This window comes from Copadichromis virginalis, linkage group LG3 (assembly GCF_057382275.1).
Source record: "Copadichromis virginalis isolate Kocher_CV1m ecotype Utaka linkage group LG3, C_Virginalis_male_GT1.1, whole genome shotgun sequence".
Classification (NCBI taxonomy): domain Eukaryota; kingdom Metazoa; phylum Chordata; class Actinopteri; order Cichliformes; family Cichlidae; genus Copadichromis; species Copadichromis virginalis.
In genome coordinates, this window is record NC_140620.1 from 40,432,563 (window position 1) to 40,451,812 (window position 19,250).

Here is a 19,250-nt window from a genome sequence, read left to right on the forward strand (position 1 = left end):
AAACCATGCCAATCCTAAAAATAATAATGCTGTGCAGACATGGATGCATATTCTGCATAGATGTACTGTTTTTTAATTTTTTTAAATTTTGTACAAGACCCATGACATGTGTACAAACCATTCATTAATTGTTTTTATTTTTAATGATTGAAATTTAAATTCTTCTCTATAAAATGGTGCAGAAGACATTTTTACTGCTTAAAGGTTTGTAATTATGTTATTAAATAGTGGCAAATATAACCTAAATAATTCTTTGGATATACATTTTTAAACAAAGTAAAACAAATTAAAATGTGTCTCTGTGCTGAGACCTGGTGGAACTAAAAAAAGGTTTTAATTCTTTCAGCTGACTGAAAGCTCTCACCACCTGCAACAGTCACAGGCAGCTTCCTGCAGGAACCTGGTCACAGCAGAGGTCTTGCATCTATTTGAACCCTTTTATATGCCAACACCTCACTGCTGATATTTATGGCAGCTCTGAACTATAATTATTTATGGTGGATCTGTCTCCTCTTGTGCTTGTTTATTATCCCCTCAAGCTAAACAAGGATTTTATTTCCACCCTTTTCTTTGGAATCAGCATTCTAACTCTTTTTATGTTTGCTGCCCATCAAACTCCTATAAAACACCCTTCCAACAGATGGCATTAAAAAAAAGTTTTACAGTCCATTTAAAAGTTTTGCTAGACTGCTGTGATGACATAAAATCATGGTTGCCAATACATTTTTGGAATGTAAACAATCAAAAAACAGATTGTAATTTTTAAATCTCCTGACCCTCGTTTTGTAAGTGTAACCTTGTTCCTCTGAAAAAGTTCAGACCTCCCTTTGTAAAAACTCTGGGGGTGATCTTTGATGACAGTTCCTCATTTGAGAAATAAATAAATTCAGTTGTAGAAGCCAGACTCTGCCTCCTGAGGGCCTTTGCAAAAATGATAGACGTTTTGTCATCTGCTCAGTTTGAGAAAGTAACTCATGCATTTATTTCATCCAGGCTAGTGTAATATGCTTTATTTTGGTAGCAGTCAGGCTATAATGATTGTTTAGTCTCTGATCTTTTAACTAAACAAACTCCAAACAGAACTCTAAGGTCAGCTGATAAGTTGCTTCTGGTCATGAAAATAGGAAGGGAGAGGCAGATTTTCTTCTTTGTTGAAAAAACAAAACAAAACTAACACTATGAAACATAATCATTTAAAAGTACCGTGTGAAGCAAACATTATTTTGTGGTGATAGGTTAATAATTTTCTGGCTCCCAGTATGTTTTAGAACTCACTTCAACATTTTATTGATTGCTTTGAAAGAGCGTCATCAGTGTTCTGGCTCTCCACGCTGATTTTAACCTCAAAGTAAAATTAAAGCAGAAAAATCTGTGAGTTTTAGAATATAAATAAAATATAACTTTACAAAGTAAATTCGAATACATTTAATATTAAAATGTTGTGTTAAAGTGTGAAAGCTATAAATTGTTTTATTGTGACTTTGTTTTGATGTTCAGTCTCCAAACTGTCTGTGAATCAGCTGTTTTGCAGTAACTCTCCTCTTATGTTATAAACAGCAGAGTTTTCATGTTTCTCTCCTAACTGGATCATTCTTATGTGAACAGTTCCCAGTAAGCCCACTGTGACCCTGCAGCCATCCTGGACTCAGATATACAGCGGTGAGACAGTCACTGTCAGATGTGAGATTCAGGAAGTTGAAGGAGCTCAGTGGACGTATGAATGGAGACCTAACAAGTTAAACACACCTCCAACATCCAATGAATACAGAATCATCACAGTTACTGAGTCTGACAGTGGATTGTACAGCTGTCGGGGCAGAAGGGGGTATTTGTTAACAGAGTGGAGTGAAACCATCACACTGACTGTATCATGTAAGTTGGAGATGTTTCATCCAGATTATCTGTTTTATTAAAATAAGTGAAAAATGGGTTTTTCTTACAGCTTTGTAGCTTTTTCATTCCTGCTTATGAATAAAAGACATCACTGTCAAAAGACTGGAAATAAAAATGCATCTGTTCACAACTTGCTCTGGTGTTGAATCTCTTCCCCTCACTCAGGTTTCTCCTGCTCGCTGTGGTTACACTGATTGGCTGTTACTGGTACATTTGACAAAGGAACAATACACTAAAAACAGAAGTACAAAATAATACCAATGAATTTAATCCTGCTCAAATTCATTTAGGAAGAATTTTCAAATGTGCAAAATACAATCAGATCATATAAACCTGGGTTATTTTTGGATTACTGATCAATAAACTCAGTCATGTTTCAAATTAATTATTTGAACTGTCCATGTATGTAATGAACTGTAAAAACACAAAGTCAAATATAAAAAACTAACCCTGTGCTGATCAAAACAGAAATACAGAATATTATGTGTGACACAGTTTGTTTCATCTTAACTAGGGTTTCATGATATTTGATCATTTACTTATTTCCATCTTTAAATTGTTCTGATTCAGTCATTTTTACTTTTATGTTCTTGTTCTAAACTGAACTGCAGTGAAACCAAAGGCTGAACTGAGAGCTGATAGGACAGCTGTTCCAGCAGGGGGCAGTGTGACCCTGACCTGCTCTGTGAGCCCACCATCATCATCATCACCATCATCATCCTCATCATTATCATCATCATCTGGATGGAAATACTACTGGTACACAGATGGGAAATCTTATCAACCTGTGACAAATGGACAAATCAGTGTCTCAGAGGGAGGACGCTACAGCTGCATAGGAGGAAGAGGAGAACCAGTTTACTACACAGAGTTGAGTCAGTCAGTCTGGATTGACAAAATTGGTGAGTTCAAACTTTAAATTTCCCACAAAGCACTACATCTGATGGTAACTGAACCTTTTGTCATTCATGTGTTTTTATTGTACTTTCTTGAACATGAACAGTCTCAAACAGGCCTGTTGTGACTCTGTATCCAAACTGGTCTGAGATATACGGAGGAGAGACGATCACTGTCAGATGTGAGATCCATGGAGGAGACACTGAGTGGGATTATGAGTGGGAAGCAAACAGCATCAGAAAACCTCCAAATCAAAATGAATACAGGATTAGATCTGCTTCATCATCCAACAGTGGAAACTATCTCTGTAAGGGCAGAATGAAAAGTTCACAGCATGAAACAACAGAGTGGAGTGATTCAGTCACACTGACAGTTTTTCACAGTAAGTTGAAGATGTTTCATCCAGATTATCTGTTTTATTAAAATAAGTGAAAACACTTGTTTCTCTTAAAGCTTTGCAGCTGTTTCTTTCGTGCTTTTGAATGAAATGTTTGTTTTTATTCTCCGGTCATCTTCTTGTTGCACTGGAGACATTTACAGATAGCTAAAACTAGAATCTCAGTTCACACGAGCACTTTACAACTAGCAGCCCTAAAATAACAGACCAAAGAGCAGAACTTTGTTTATGGGGAACAGAAAACTGAAATATAGAAAAACCTTCCAGTGCACATTAATTTATAATCAAAGTCATAGAATAATATAAATAAAAGTAAAAGTCACTCACTAGACCTGCAGAGTGGCTGGTTAGGAATAGTCAGTAACACAGTGCAACACCAACACAATGAATGGAATTACAACACTGAAAGCACAAAATCAGCTGTCCACAGATTTACAGAGAAACCTTCCACAGTCACAGTCTGGTGTGGAATCAGTTCTTGGATTAAATCCTCTGTGTGTTGCAGTAACAGAGTTTATGGTGGAGTCGTATCACAGTTCAGAAGTGTGAGTCAGTTCCCTGATCTCTGGAATATGAGTTGATCCAGCAGGAACAGAAGACTTTAGTGGAAGTTCACATCTCCTAGGCGTGGATCACCATCGAGGTTCGACAGTCTCAGGTTTCAGCGCCAAGATCTGCACTCGGCTAATAAACCTGATCTGTTTTGCAACACAAACACTGGAGTCTTATTCCAGCATTCCTAACAGCTCAGCTGGAAATCACATCCAAACTGCTCCCTCCCTGTAATGTCAGCGGTGATGTTCACTGTGCTTATTATTGTGGCCTAAAGACATCTGTGCAACAGGAAATGTCAGCTTCCACAGCAAAAGAATATAAAACACACATACTAGGTCTCATCTTAGCTATCAGAGGCTTCCACATCAGATTTAGTAAAGAACAAGCACATAATGTGCTAACTGACACCAAAGCAAACCAACTGTGACTCACCAAATCCTCATTTAAACTCCATCAAACAGATTTTATCCACAAGGACTGAAGTTGGACACCATCACTGTGAAAGACTGGAAATAAAAATGCATCTGTTCACAACTTGCTTTGTTGTTGAATCTCTTCCCCTCACTCAGGTTTCTGTTGCTCGCTGTGGTTACACTGATTGGCTGTCACTGGTACATGTGATAAAGGAACAATACACCAAAAACAGAAGTACAAAATAACACCAATGAAATGATAACTGCTCACATTCATTTAGAAGCAATTCTCAGATGTTCAAAATACAATCAGATCCAGTCGCCGTTTTTTTTTGTTTGTTTGTTTTTTGTACTTATTTATTTTCTTTATTTATAGTTGATAGTACAGCTTAGATAGTGTTATACGCTCTATTGCCATTCTCCTGCCCCACTTTGCTCTATTGTCTCGCAGCAGTAGCAGCAGTCGTATTTTGGCCCACTGTCATTTAAGTTTGTAGGGATGTGTTTATGTATCGCTCTCTAGGTTCTTCCACAGCATTTCAGTCAGTTTGAGCTCTGAACTTTGTTTCAACAATTGTGAAACCTTCACTCTTTTGTTTTTCAGCCTTTCTGTTGCTGCTGTACTTGTGTAATTTTAGCAAAGGCAAATATAAAAAACTAACACTGTGCTGATCAAAACAGAAATACAGAATATTATGTGTGACACAGTTTGTTTCATCTTAACTAGGGTTTCATGATATTTGATCATTTACATATTTCCATCTTTAAATTGTTCTGATTCAGTCCTTTTTACTTTTATGTTCTTGTTCTAAACTGAACTGCAGCGAAACCAAAGGCTGAACTGAGAGCTGATAGGACAGCTGTTCCAGTAGGGGGCAGTGTGACCCTGACCTGCTCTGTGAACCCATCATCATCATCACCAATATCATCATCATCATCATCATCATCATCATCATCATCTGGATGGAAATACTACTGGTACACAGATGGCAAATCTTATCAACCTGTGACAAATGAACAAATCAGTGTCTCAGAGGGAGGACGCTACAGCTGCAGAGGAGGAAGAGGAGAACCAGTTTACTACACAGAGTGGAGTCAGTCAGTTTGGATTGACACAACTGGTGAGTGTAAATGTAACTTCCTACAAAGCACTACATCTGATGGTAACTGAACCTTTTGTCTTTCATGTGTTTTTATTGTACTTTCTTGAACATTAACAGTCTCAATCAGGCCTGTTGTGACTCTGCATCCAAACTGGTCTGAGATATACAGAGGAGAGACGATCACTGTCAGATGTGAGATCCACGGAGGAGACACTGAGTGGAATTATGAGTGGGAAGCAAACAGCACCATAAAACCTCCAAATCAAAATGAATACAGGATTAGATCTGCTTCATCATTGATCAGTGGAAACTATCGCTGTAAGGGCAGAATGAAAAGTTCACAGCATGAAACAACAGAGTGGAGTGATTCAGTCACACTGACAGTTTCTGACAGTAAGTCATGTTTGCTTTAAGCTGTTTGAACACTTTGTAAAATGTGTTTCTGTTCATATAGACTGAGATTATTATTCTTTGTATAAACTGAGCTCACTGTTCAGAGACTGTACTACATGTTCACTGAGAGAAAATCTTTGTTGAACAGATGAACCCCGTCCTGTCCTCACTGTGTCTCCATCATGGCTGAGTCCTGGAGCCTCAGTAACTCTGAACTGTGAGGTTGAACATCCGTCTGCAGGATGGAGCTTCTACTGGTATAAAGCTGTTCCTGATCTGAAAACATTCAACTATAAATCCTCCAGTTATGAGCTGCTACCTAATGGCAGTGGGACTGCAAACAACTCCTACATCATTCATGGACAGACACACACAGCAGGATATGTGTGCAGAGCTGGAAGAGGAGACCCAGAGTATCACACTGATCACAGTCAACCAAAGTTTGTCTGGTCTGCAGGTCAGTTTGTTTCTCTCTGTCCTTTCAATAAGTTCATGTTAGGTCATCATTTTTATTCAACAACATTTAGACCATTAAAATCTCATCTCCATGACAACCATTTATCTCCGTTTATATTAAAACTTCCCAAAAGAAGAACTGAACTGAATGTTTTCCTTTCTCTCTGTGATCAAACCAAACTGAATTTCTTCGTTTCCTTTTCTTATTTTTCAGTTTTTATTTAATGTGATAACATGAAAAACAAAAGACATCTATGAGATTTTAAATGTTTTGATATTTAAACTCATGTTTCTGTTTGTAGTGATTATTTTTACTTAGTGCACAGACAGGATTTACACAGTTAAGACTCTTTGTTTAGTGCTCAGGTAGGTGTTCAGATAAAAAAGTCAAATATAGTTAATAAAGAAACAAAGATGTCAGCAGGCAGGTTAACAGCTCTGACAAATACAAGAGAAACACTGACTACAGATGGACGCTAGAAGAAGACGTCACAAATAACAGCTGCTGTTATTGTTCATTTAAAATATACTTCAAAGGTTTTTAGTTTTGGTCCTGCTGCTGCAAAATATCTCACTGTAGAAGGAATCTGTGAAACAGACAATATCACAGAATTATGGCAGAAACATTACAGCAAATGACTGAAGTGTGTTCAGAGTGATCTGTATCAGGTGGATGATGCTGAGAGTGATGACTCAAAGCTCATGATGTCACATGACGTGTACCAAGCTCTACATGAGCTGCCAGCAGATAAAGCATGTGGGTTAGATCATCTTAAACATGTCAGTATTCGGCTCCTTTGTTTTCCATTGATTTGACTGTCTGTGTGATTCAGGGCTTGTTGTCAGACTCAGTGTTGTCTCACCAAACAAACACTTTATCATATTGAACTATTAAATTTGATTTTCAAAACAAAAGCTTCAAACAAACAAATATTTTCACTGTGATCTTTTGAATCCTAACATCTGTGAGCTTTGTCTCTTCACTGCATGTTGTTTCCAGATGTTCATTCAGCAGCGTCTCTCACAGTGAGTCCTGACAGAGTGCAACACTTCACCTCTGACTCTGTCTCACTGACCTGTGAGGGAAACTTCACTGAGTGGAGAGTGAGGAAGTTCTCTGATGGCCGACTCTCTGACTGTAGGAGAATGACTGGATCCACATGTAACTTCAACACATCAAAGTCAGATACTGGAGTGTACTGGTGTGAGTCTGGATCAGGAGAGTTCAGCAGTGCAGTCAACATCACTGTACAGAGTATGTTATTATACATTTACTTCTTGGATCTGAATGATTTAGACGTCACATGAACATTTGTCCCAGCTTTGCTCTATGTGAAGTAATTCTATGTGGAAAAACAAAACAAAATTCAGACAATTTTAGACAGAAAAGCATCAAAATATTCTTGGTTGTTTGTCTAATTTCATCCTTTCATAATCCAGTTTGTCTTAATTTGCCAACAGTATTTTTTATTTTCTCTGTCAGAATAAAACTCAACAAAGCTCAACATCGCTGTCGTCACATTAGATGAACCTTTAATGTCTCAATTCAGAGAAATTTGGGAAACACGTCATGCAAAATAACACAAACATACAAACATTTACAATTTCACCTTCAACCATTCAATAATGTCACCGTCAATAATTTGACTCCTGCAGGGAACATCCCAACTATATTTCCAGTCCTCATAATCACTCAGAAAACCAGATCTGCATGTAGATCATGAGACACGACTCACAGCTTTTTCTCAAAGTGTGCACCAGCTGGTCTGACTGAAACAATTGTGTGTGATTGTTTCACAGATGATGGTAATGGTCCTATCCTGGTGAGTCCTGTTCATCCTGTGACTGAGGGAGCTTCTGTTAATCTGAGCTGCAGTTTGAGAACACAAAAAATACTTTCCAATGTGTTTTTCTATCACAATGACAAACTTATTGAAAATGATACCCGAGGGGAGCTGAAGATCTCTGCAGTGTCAAAGTCTGATGAAGGTTTCTACAAGTGTCAGTACTCAGGAAGAGAGTCAGCACAGAGCTGGATGTCAGTTAAAGGTGAGCAGGATCAAAACAGTGTGTCTTTCTGTAAATGAGTTTCATGACTGAGAAATAACATGATATTATCTCTTTTAATGTTTTGAAGCCACCTGAGTCTATTTAGTCAGAACTTTATAAAACTATTATGTAATATCTCTAAATTGTCAGGTTTAATATTGTTGTGATTCAGGACTCAAGTGATGGACTCAGGTGGAAACAGCAGAGGAAGTAATGAGTCAGTTTCTTTATCAAACAAAGGATAAATAATTTAACACAACAGATTGTGAGCTTTGACTCAGTCAACAAGAACAAAACATAAATGAACCTAAACTTAATGAGTGAGTCCTACAAAAACATCTTAACTGAGGTGAGAGAGACAGGCCAGAGGAGCGGACATAACAGCGTGAGGGCGGCAGATCTGTGGGAGAGGAGAGAGCAGTTAGGGCAGGAAATCTGAGGGAATGTGACAAGACAGAGAGTGTTCATAAAGTGGCTGCAACAATGCCTTACTTGGAGTCCAGACTAGCTGGGTTTAGTGGATGAAGGCAGAGGTCTGTGGAAACTGCTGAACGATGGGCAGGCAGGCAAGTGAGGAAGAGGCTCTGAGGGGGGCAGCAGTGGTGGTGAATAGGGGGGCAATGATCCAAGGTGGCAGGCGTCTGACTGGAGGTGAATGATGGCATGAAAACAAATCTTGAAGCAGGAAGAAACTGAAACAAGGGGAAAATCTGTTAGCATATAAACCTTATTTTCCTAGAAAGGATCCCAGCAGACCTGCCTGGTTACCTCACTGACGAGCTGCAGTCATGTTAACTATCCATTAACATTTGGCTACAGCCACCGAGGTCTTCAAGGTCAACTTTATGACTAAAAAAAATCCTTATGACATAAAAAACTATGATTCTTACAAAGGTGTTGTGTCTTGTCAACATATAGAAAATACTGTATAAAGATTTAAAATATCATTTGTTTGACCTCTGACCTCACTTTTACATTTCACATCTGCTCTTGTTGTCATGTTGAAACAAATCTGCCTTTGGACTTATTTTTACTGAACTACAAACTTCTCACAGTACAAATAAAACAAAAAAAATACACTGAAAATACAATATTGTTCCTTTAAAAGTAAATACTGTCAACAGAGTGAGCTGCCTTAGCAGAGATTTGTGCTCTCAGAGTTCTTCTTTTACACTTTATTAATAATTAATTATTATTTGTTGTTGCAGTAACTGTGTCAGGAGCTGACAGCTCTTCATCTCCTGTGTGGTTGATGGTTGGACTGGTTTGTGGAGTCTCTCTCATTATTATTCTCCTGCTCTTGTTGTATCGCTGCAGACAGTCCAAGTGTAAGAGCCTCTTCTTTTCATGCTGTATTAGAGAGTTTATTTACTACATACACTTTAATTATTCACACATATACATGTATTCTGATCTCATGACACAAAATATCAGTGGAACAATTCATACATGACAAACATGTGTAATAACATTTGTCTCTTTCACAGATTCCTGCTTCACCAGGTTGGTAAAATACTTTTTATTATAATTTGAAACAAACATCAGTTACTTTTGAGTTTATTGTGTTTATTTCCTGTTTCAGGTCGATCCAGTCTGAGAGTCACAGTCCGGGCTCCTCCACAAATCATGGAGTCAACCAGAATGAAACTCATGAGTACGGCTCTCTTCAACATGGTCAGCATTGAAAAACAGTCTTTATTATCATTGTTAATATTGACTTTTATTAAACCTCCATTAACACAATACATTTATCAGGTTCAGTTTGTGTTCAGCAGTTTTTTAAAGAACATTTAAAGATCTTACAGTCCTGGTTTTGACTCACACAGTGTTTCTGTGTTTGCTCTGATCTTTAGTGTAACTGTAATAAAATGGTTAATGTGAGTCTGGCTTGTTTTTTCTTTAGGTACTGCTGACATCTATGAATCAGTCACACAAGTGAAAAACAGAAATGGTACAGTATATGTGCTGGAAAGCAAAGAGCAGTTAGAGATGAAACTTGTTTTTGATTTAATGAAACTAATTTAATGTGACATGTTTTTACAAACCTGTAAATAAAATATGAACATTTCACTATTAGATAGTTTTACAGAGATTATTTACTACATTCACTTTAAATATTCAAACATTCATTCTGATCTGATGACAGAAAATATCAGTGAAACATTTAAACATAATAATTGTAATTGAAAGAATCTGAACAGTCTGATGAAGAAGACCAGCTCTGTTCTGGGACGTCGTCATGACCCAGTGGAGGTAGTCAGTGACAGGATGGTGGCTCAGCTGTAACCCCTGTTAGATAACACCTCCCACCCCACGCAGGTCACTCTGACAGCACTGAGCAGCTCCTGCAGTGACAGGCTGCTGCACCCACAGTGTGAAGGAGAGATTTAGGAGATCTTTCCTTCCAGCTGCTGTCAGACTCTACAACATACATCATCATGTGAAAGCACACATGCACACACTGGTGTCTGTAAATATCTCAATGTGCAATACTCTATACCTGCTGCTACTAACATCCATCGACTACACGATGAAATGCTGCCATTTGCAGCTGGTACAACAGAATTGAAATTCTCTACTTTTTGTGGTGTGCATTATTATTCATACTTTGTGATATATTATATTATTTAGTTTAGTCAGTTACTGTTCTTACTGTCTTTGAGCCACTGTGACCGCTTGGTTTCCTCTGAGATTAATAAAGTATTCTTATCTTATCTTACAGATTCCTGCTTCACCAGGTTGGTAAAATACTTTTTATTATTATTTTAAACAAACATCAGTTGCTTTTGAATTTATTGTTGTCACGTCTGCCGTGGCAGATGAGTGGAGGCTGAGAATTAGGACCTAAGATGCAGGCAGCTGAGATGCAAATGAGTTTTATTCATAAAGAGGTGAAACAAACAGAAACAGCAAAGGCAAAATGATGATGCAGGGAGACACTGGGGACGACACAGAATGATGCAGGGAAAGAACACAGACGAACCAGCAACAAGCACACGAGGACACACACTATAAATACACACAGAGGGAAACGTGGAATAGCAAACAGGAGGAAGACACAGCTGAACCAAATTGAACTGATGAGACAGGGGAAAACATAATCTGAACACACTAACAGAAGACATGGATCTTCACAATAAAACAGGAAATGCACAGAGACTCTAAGTGCAGACTCTAAACAGAGGAAACACAGAAACCAAACTTTGGGAACTAAAAAGTCTAAACCCCAGTACACAAACAGAACAAACACAAGATCATAATAATGAAAAACACAAACCGTTGGGTCAAAAGACCGAGGACCATGACAATTGTGTTTATTTCCTGTTTTAGGTCGATCCAGTCTGAGAGTCACAGTCCGGGCTTCTCCACAAATCATGGAGTCAACCAGGATGAAACTCATGTGTACGGCTCTCTTCAACATGGTCAGTATTTAAAACAATCTTTATTATCATTATTAATATTGACTTTTAGTGGGGAAAGGCTAATTGATCAATCTAAATTGCCCATAGGTGTGAATGTGGGAGTGAATGTGAGTGCGAATGGTTGTCTGTCCCTGTGTGTGAGCCCTGCGACAGACTGGCGACCTGTCCAGGGATAGCTCAGTAGGTAGAGTGGTGGCCCCATGATCAGAAGGTCGGGGGTTCAACTCCACTGGACGGCTACCCTGAGGTACCCCTGAGCAAGGTACCGTCCCTACACACTGCTCCCCGGGTGCTGCATTGGTGGCTGCCCACTGCTTCACTGGGTGAATGGGTTAAATGCAGAGGAACGATTTCCCTATGGGGACTAACACATACACACACATTAAGGGTGTAGCCTGCCTCTCGACCTATGACAGCTGGGATAGACTCCAGCGCCCCTGAAAAGGATAAGCAGAAGCGAATGGATGGATGGATACTGACTTTTATTAAACCTCCATTAACACGAACATTTATCAGGTTCAGTTTGTGTTCAGCAGTTTTTTAAAGAACATTTAAAGATCTTACAGTCCTGGTTTTGACTCACACAGTGTTTCTGTGTTTGCTCTGATCTTTAGTGTAACTGTAATAAAATGATTAATGTGAGCCTGGCTTGTTTTTTCTTTAGGTACTGCTGACGTCTATGAATCAGTCACACAAGTGAAAAACAGAAATGGTACAGTATATGTGCTGGAAATCAAAGAGCAGTTAGAGATGAAACTTGTTTTTGATTTATTGAGTCTAATTTCATGTGATATGTTTTTACAAACCTGTAAATAAAATATGAACATTTCAGGTTCAGATGAATACGATGACATCACCTCCTCTCTTATTGAGTTTAAAGATCTTAGAACTAAGAGTGAGTACACCAAAGTTAATTTTATAAAAAGAAAACCTGGTTTGGAAAGTTTTTTTAATTAGTATGAAATTAATTTGGGGGCTGGGAGGGGGGACATTTATTCCCCCCCATTTGAATAATACATTTATTCAAATTATTTTGTTCTTTTCATCTTTTTTAATCTGTGTATTTAGTTCTGATCAATCTGAACAAAGTATGAGCTTACAGTACCTTGAAAAAGTATTCATACCTGTTGCACTTCTACACATTTTGACACCTTTTTTTTAATTGAGATTTTCTGTGATAGACCAACACAACGTAGCACATAATTATGAAGTGGTATGAAAATGATACATGGTTTTCAAAATTTTAAAAAGTAAAAATCTGAAAGGTGTGGCGTGCATTTGTTTTCAGCCACCTGTACTCTGATATCCCTCATTAAAATCCAGTGCATTCATTTACCTTCAGAAGTCACCTATTTAGCTGCTCTGTGGAGGCCTCAGTGGTTTGTTAGAGAACATTAGTGAACAAACAGCATCATGAAGACCAAGGAACTCACCAGACAGGTTAGGGATAAAGTTGTAGATAAGTTTAAAGCAGGGTTAGGTAATAAAAAAATATCCCAAGCTTTGAACATCTCAAGGAGTATTGTTCAATCCATCATCCAAAAATGGAAAAAGCATGCTACAACTGCAAACCAGGGTGATCTCTAAAACCTGCAGGACACCAGCCGACCCCTGGTTCAGATCAAAGAATATTCTTGTGTTAGAATGGCTCAAAGTCCAGACCTAAATCCCACTGAGCATCTGTGGCAAGACTTGAAAAATTGCTGTTCACAGTCTGGCTGAGCTTGAGCCATTTTGCAACAAATAATTGGCAAACATTTCAGTCTGTAGATGTGCAAAGCTGGTAAAGACAAACCCCGAAAGACTTGCAGCTGTAAATGCAGCGAGCAGTGTCTCTACAAAGTATTGACGAAGGTGGGTTGAAAACAAATGCATGCCACACTTTTCAGAGTTTTATTTGCTTAAAATTTTGAAAACCATGTATCATTTTCATACCACTTCACAGTTCTGCACTATTTGTGTTGGTCTATCCCCGTAAAAACATTTAAGTTGGCGTTTGTAAGGTGACAAAATGTATAAACGTTCAAAGGGTATGATACTTTTTCAAGTCTCTGTCAGTTTGATTTAGTCGAGTAACAGCATCACCGTACAAAACACACCATTGTTTCAAGTATCCCAGGTGAGGTCTTAATGATTTTTTACTGATACAGAAGAAGATGGAGAAGTGTTTCAGCTTCACATGTTTTGCAAAAAAAATCTTTACAACACAGAACAAATTACAAACGATAAGTTATGTGTCTGAGGCCAGATGTTTACATGAAAGTAAAACCAGATGGTTTCCTCGTCCACACAGATGCAGAGTCTGTCTCCGCCTTCTAAACAAATCCTATAAGGTACAGTAACATTACACACCTGCAAAGACTCAAACACAAAACAGAACTTCACGTTGCATCAAGGGGAGACAATGCTTTTATAATAAACTTTATTGTTCTCCAACACAGGTGGGACAGACACAGGGGCAGCCAGTGACCCCTCACACACGTCCTTATGCTGATATCCAGGCAGGTTCTCAGTGTTTGTAGCTGCTGATTTATGCAGCAAACATTTCCACAGTCCTCTGCAGCAGATTATAGAAACACTTCTTTTCTCAGCTCACGACAGAAGATCTACAGCTGGGACACTGTTAAGTGGTTCTACGTGAAAAATAGTTAAATATTTACTCAAACATGTTCTTGTATGTAAAACAGGTTCAAATGCATGAAATTACATTTGTCCTTTATAGTGGACGTTAAAAAACACCACATGTATGAACGATAATTTACATCTTAGAGCCCTGCTCTCAAACACTGACTCAGATGTAACTGTCTGTGAAACCAGATTTAAGAAATAAGAACTTAAAGTTCACAAAACATGTCAAACAGACTCTCCTTCATGAAGTCCTCGTTCATAAAGTGCTTCACAGACCTGAACATTACAGCTAACAGCTGGATTTTCCTGTGTCAGTGCAGCTAACCAAACAACGCAGAACCTCTTACTGCTAAAGAGACAGACGGTGAAAGCAGACAGTATGTCCTCCGTTTTAACATAAAACTCATTGTTGCAGCTGACAGCAGCACAACAGTGACCCCATTAAACTGATGTTTAGTTTTAGTGTCCTTATTTTCACTGAGTTATTGGTTCTGCTATTAGTTACTTAACATAAACTGATGTGAGTCTTTTGACTGAAACGAACCAACTGACCTGGTGATGTGATGCTCTGTACTAACAGAAGATGGCGCTGAACATCTTTTTATAACTCTAAGCACTTATTTCTTAAATGAAGCTTCACAGTCAGAGTTACATCTGTGTCAGTTTTTGAGAGCTGGGCTCCATGATGTACATCAGCATTTATACATGTAGTGTTTCATGTCCCCTTTAATGCTGAACACCTGATGTGACATTTCCACACTTTAATTCTGCTCAGTACCTGATTGTTTTACATGTTTTACATCCTCCATCTTCCAGTTTTTGTGATTTGGTTCATGTAAACATTTCTGATGGTTTTTTTTCATCAAAATATTTTAATTTGCACTTAAATTTGAACTCTTAGAGATTACACTCACTTTGTTTTCACAGACTTGTGACCATGACACAAAACTACAGACAGAAGTGAATAAAATCTCAGTGTTACTGGTTTTAGAAATGCTTTACGATAATAAAAAATACATCATTTAGAGTCAAAATATCATAAATTGTAACAAATATAACTGTTATCTTCGGGTTAGTCACAGTCAAATCATCATCTGCATCAATGAATGTCAGTGAGGCGTCCTGAAAGTCGTCACGTCTCCTGTTCAGTGACCGTCTCTGAGAATCACTCTCCTCTCAATCAAATCACTTTTCTTCTGTTTATCCTCTGAGTTGCTCTTTGATGGTTATGAATCATCGCTCTTCTTTAAACTGTGAAGTCGTTGCTGTTCTTGGGAGACATTTCTCTTTTGTTCTGGTATCAAATTGCTTCGTGTTTGCTGAGCTTCACCATCTTTCTGGTCACCTGTCAAACTGTTGCTCATGTTTCCAGAGCAGCTTTTCTTCTGCTCAGACTGCATGTGCGTGTGTGTGTTTCCAGCTATACCATACATAGACACGCGACCTTTCAATGAACTTAAACCGTGTGTATGAGGTATGCAGAAAAGCAGAAACAAGCACTTTGCTAAACTATAAAAACAGGAACTTGTAATAGGTCATGTCTCAAACAAACATTTAAAGGTGTGAAGTCTTGCACTTTAGAAGAAACTGAACATGGTGCTTTCCTAATGTATAACATAGCTCATCTCTGGACTAAGCTGCACTCTAAATAAAGAAAGCACATTTTGTCAGCACAGACACAGATAAAGGAAATAGTAGAAGGTTGAAAATAAATCCTCTGACTGTCTGACTTCTTCATAATTATAGCCATATTAGGACACATAAAGGCGATGATTATATATCTATATATTTTAGCACAAATGACAATATAAAAAATATCAATGCCAACAGAATCTGCCTCTGTTTAGTTTTTCTGTTCATTTGTCCAGACTGACACTTCTTTTGCTCTAAGAAATAAGAACACAATGATCGGGACGGTGTAAGCTACAACCCTATAATCACTTTCTGTCACCGACATCTCAGCTAAACCTGTGTAGAGTCATCCAATAATAACAACTGGGGTTGCTACGATTCGTTGACTAGTCACGATCAGGTCAACTAGTGTTCAACACAAAAACAAGAAGAAGCCGTCTCCAGTATCGTTGATGTGTCCAAATTCAGGGGCTGCATCCTTTGCAGGCTGCATTTGTAGGTCGATAACGTTACAGCAACGCAACGAAGACTGTCCAACCTCGAAGACTCCTCCAAATGTGTCCTTTTCCTTAGATTGAAAAGATGGGTCGGGTGTATTCTTTGTGGCCCGATCTAACCCAGAATTCATAGTGCGGCCCAGCCAATTCTAGTTTCCAACAATGGCGGCAGCTACTTTGTTTTAATATTACTCTTTCTTGGTCACAAAATAAATGTTTAGGATATTTTCAGTCGAGAATGTAGCTGTGTAAACTTCAAATATCTGCTCAATTTATCAGGACATTACATATTTGCAAAAGTGTTGCGATCTACCCTCATTCATGTTGTGTGTTCTGTCTGCCTGCGTAAGTTTATTTTGTATTTTACTTCAGCCAGTTTTCTGTTTTGTCGTCCAGCATTAAAGCTGTATTTAAGTTCACCTTTTGCTTCCATCTGTGTGCATTTTGGGTGCCACCGGAAGTAGCATATGCTAAGGTGCACATAGTCTTTTCGCATTACCTCAGTAAGACCATGTGAAAATGAAAACAAATCATCCTGGGTGAACTTAGACACATTTGTTCCCCTTTTGTTAAGACAGAAAAACGCAGCACACAAAAATACTGCAAAAGGACGGTCGCCTTATATACATGGTGTATAAACTCAACATGCACATTTCACTTAAAAATTAAGATGAGAACAAATCAACTTGTTAGAGATATTCTTCTCCTGTTGACCCCCCCCCCCCCCCCCCAAATAAATAAATTATCAGATATTGATGCTTCTTTCCTGTGTGATAGAAAATAGGAGACTGATGTTTGTTTTTTAAGTTAATTCCCAATAAAACTGTTTTGTTGCTAACTACATTGCTGTCTGTATTATTGCTGAAGTCCTAAATGATCACCTTTAAAGTGTTTGTGCTGATGACATCATGTACAGTCAGACAGGCATGGAGAACAGCACTGACTGGGAGGCTTTGAACAGATCACATAGTTCAATTCAACATATAAGACTTTAAGAATGCACAAGCATCTACTTAAAATCTATTTAATTTATCATCTATGATATTATTATGTGCAATTCCAATGTACTTTGTTCATCTCCCTTAAATAAACAGGCAGCCTTAAAGTATGAAATATTCATATACAAACACACATAAATGTGTGAACTGTCTCAGTGGCTGATTGTGCCCCACAGGCCTCAGTGTGAGCTTGAACACATTTATAATGTTTAAGTAGTTTAATGTGTCGGTGGTGACGATAAACACATTTTGAATGAAAGCCGGGGAACTTTGGTAGCACAGAAACAAGTGGCTATTCTTTGTGAGCATATGGATCAGTCATATTACCATTATTTCACCCAAAGGCACCAAGTTAATACTTAAAAAAGCTGCAGAAATACACACAAATATAAACAGTACTTGGTGACAACTTTGCTTTTAGCCTTTAACCCTCTGGGGTCCAGGGTATAACTGGCCATTTTTGACTACTTTTGATTCGGCCTCTATATTTCACCTTTAAAAACTGTTTATCCTGCCAATCTGTTATTTACCCATTTTGATATAATGTATCAGCACAATTTATCTAAATTCAGACAAAGTGATATTTTTGACTGTAAAAACCAAAAGCATGTTTAACGAATCATTTTCATAACTTGAAATGCAAATACAAATTGTACATTTTTAAAAAATATGCACAAGTTTTGCAAACAACAAAGTTATATGGTACTATTTACCTAAAAATGCAGCCAAGGCTCAGACGTTTTTTATATAACCATTTAAAACTGTTTACAGAACAATCAGGTGTTCTGCATCAAATAAGAAGAGAACAAATTATTTATGCAACTCCAAAAAATAGTTTGTGTCACTATAACACAGATGAGAACAGCACAGGGATAAATCCTGCAGGTCTGACAGCAGGTGTGTCACTCAGCATTTACACTGCAGTCTGCCTTTGGTGGCTTTAAGACAGCAACTGTGACATTCACTAGTAGAACTGACACACAAAACAAAACAACGACTACACTACACACTAACTAAACAAGACAACAAACTAACTTGAGACTCCAAACACAGTAAACATCAGAAAGCTCTCACCAGTGTTGACTAACGCGTTACAGTAACTACGTTATTATTGTGGTAACGAGCACGGTAACTAGTTATTATGCCAAAATCAGGAACGTGTCAATCGTTACTGGGATTTAGATAGGCTCGTTACTTCGTGTGGTGGCTATCATGGAGCCTCCACAGATTGAGTACCATTAGCAAGTGGTGGAGGCCAGCAGGTGAGGCAGGAGGAGCAGAGACCCGTGGCGGCCGCCGGTCTGAGTGTGAACTGAACTTCAGGTAAGAAGTTATGACCTGCAGTCTCTCTGGGTCAGAAATAAACCAAGTTTAGGTGGAGTTTATTTTCGTTATGCTGACCTTTTCGTACTGGGTACTAGCTAGCATGACGGAGTTTCTATACAGCTGGGTGGGTGCTATGATGTTACTGATGTTGGACTTTATTTTGTTCATAAGGTTAATTAGTAGAGATGCCAACCGTCCCCTAAAAAACTGAATCATCTCGTATTCAGAGAAAATATTACGCGTTTCATATTGAGCTGAAAAGGAACAGTTTCTCCCGTACTTCAGCTACAATGAAAAAGACACAAAGCTGGAGTTATTCTGTGTCTTGGTTACAGTAACTAAAGTAAGTACAACAATCCAGCAAAGCCTACAGCTCAGCCACCACCTTAAGCATCGGATGAGGATGATGAGCAGCAGTTGCTTTGGCCAAAGGCAGGAACCCAGAATGGGGCACCACCCAGGTGGAGAGGACAGCAGGAGAGAGAGAGAGCAACCACAACAGCACTGACAGGAAGTCAGAGAAGACTGGAGGACCATGACATCTGTTTGTGTATTAAATTTAACGACATTAAGATCAAACCACAAAAATGA

The 19,250-nt window shown here is 38.3% G+C and overlaps 1 protein-coding gene and 1 long non-coding RNA gene across 2 annotated transcripts in view; both read left to right on the forward strand.

Annotated features, from left to right (window-relative positions):
* The window catches only part of LOC146714745 (Fc receptor-like protein 5), a 33,220-nt gene extending 23,379 nt beyond the window's left edge, over positions 1-9,841 (forward strand). Inside the window, exons 3-9 of the mRNA XM_085440400.1 lie at positions 1,606-1,872; positions 5,800-6,108; positions 7,108-7,362; positions 7,908-8,156; positions 9,365-9,484; positions 9,644-9,659; positions 9,739-9,841. Coding sequence (XP_085296526.1) covers positions 1,606-1,872; positions 5,800-6,108; positions 7,108-7,362; positions 7,908-8,156; positions 9,365-9,484; positions 9,644-9,659; positions 9,739-9,841 — 1,319 coding nt within the window. The remainder of the gene's footprint in view (positions 1-1,605; positions 1,873-5,799; positions 6,109-7,107; positions 7,363-7,907; positions 8,157-9,364; positions 9,485-9,643; positions 9,660-9,738) is intronic.
* Positions 9,842-11,398: 1,557 nt separating this feature from the next.
* Positions 11,399-17,166, forward strand: LOC146714749 (uncharacterized). The gene is made up of 5 exons (XR_014918844.1): positions 11,399-11,578; positions 12,243-12,290; positions 12,411-12,473; positions 13,872-13,911; positions 14,020-17,166. It is a non-coding gene; the product is annotated as an uncharacterized LOC146714749 (long non-coding RNA).
* Positions 17,167-19,250: the final 2,084 nt, after the last annotated feature.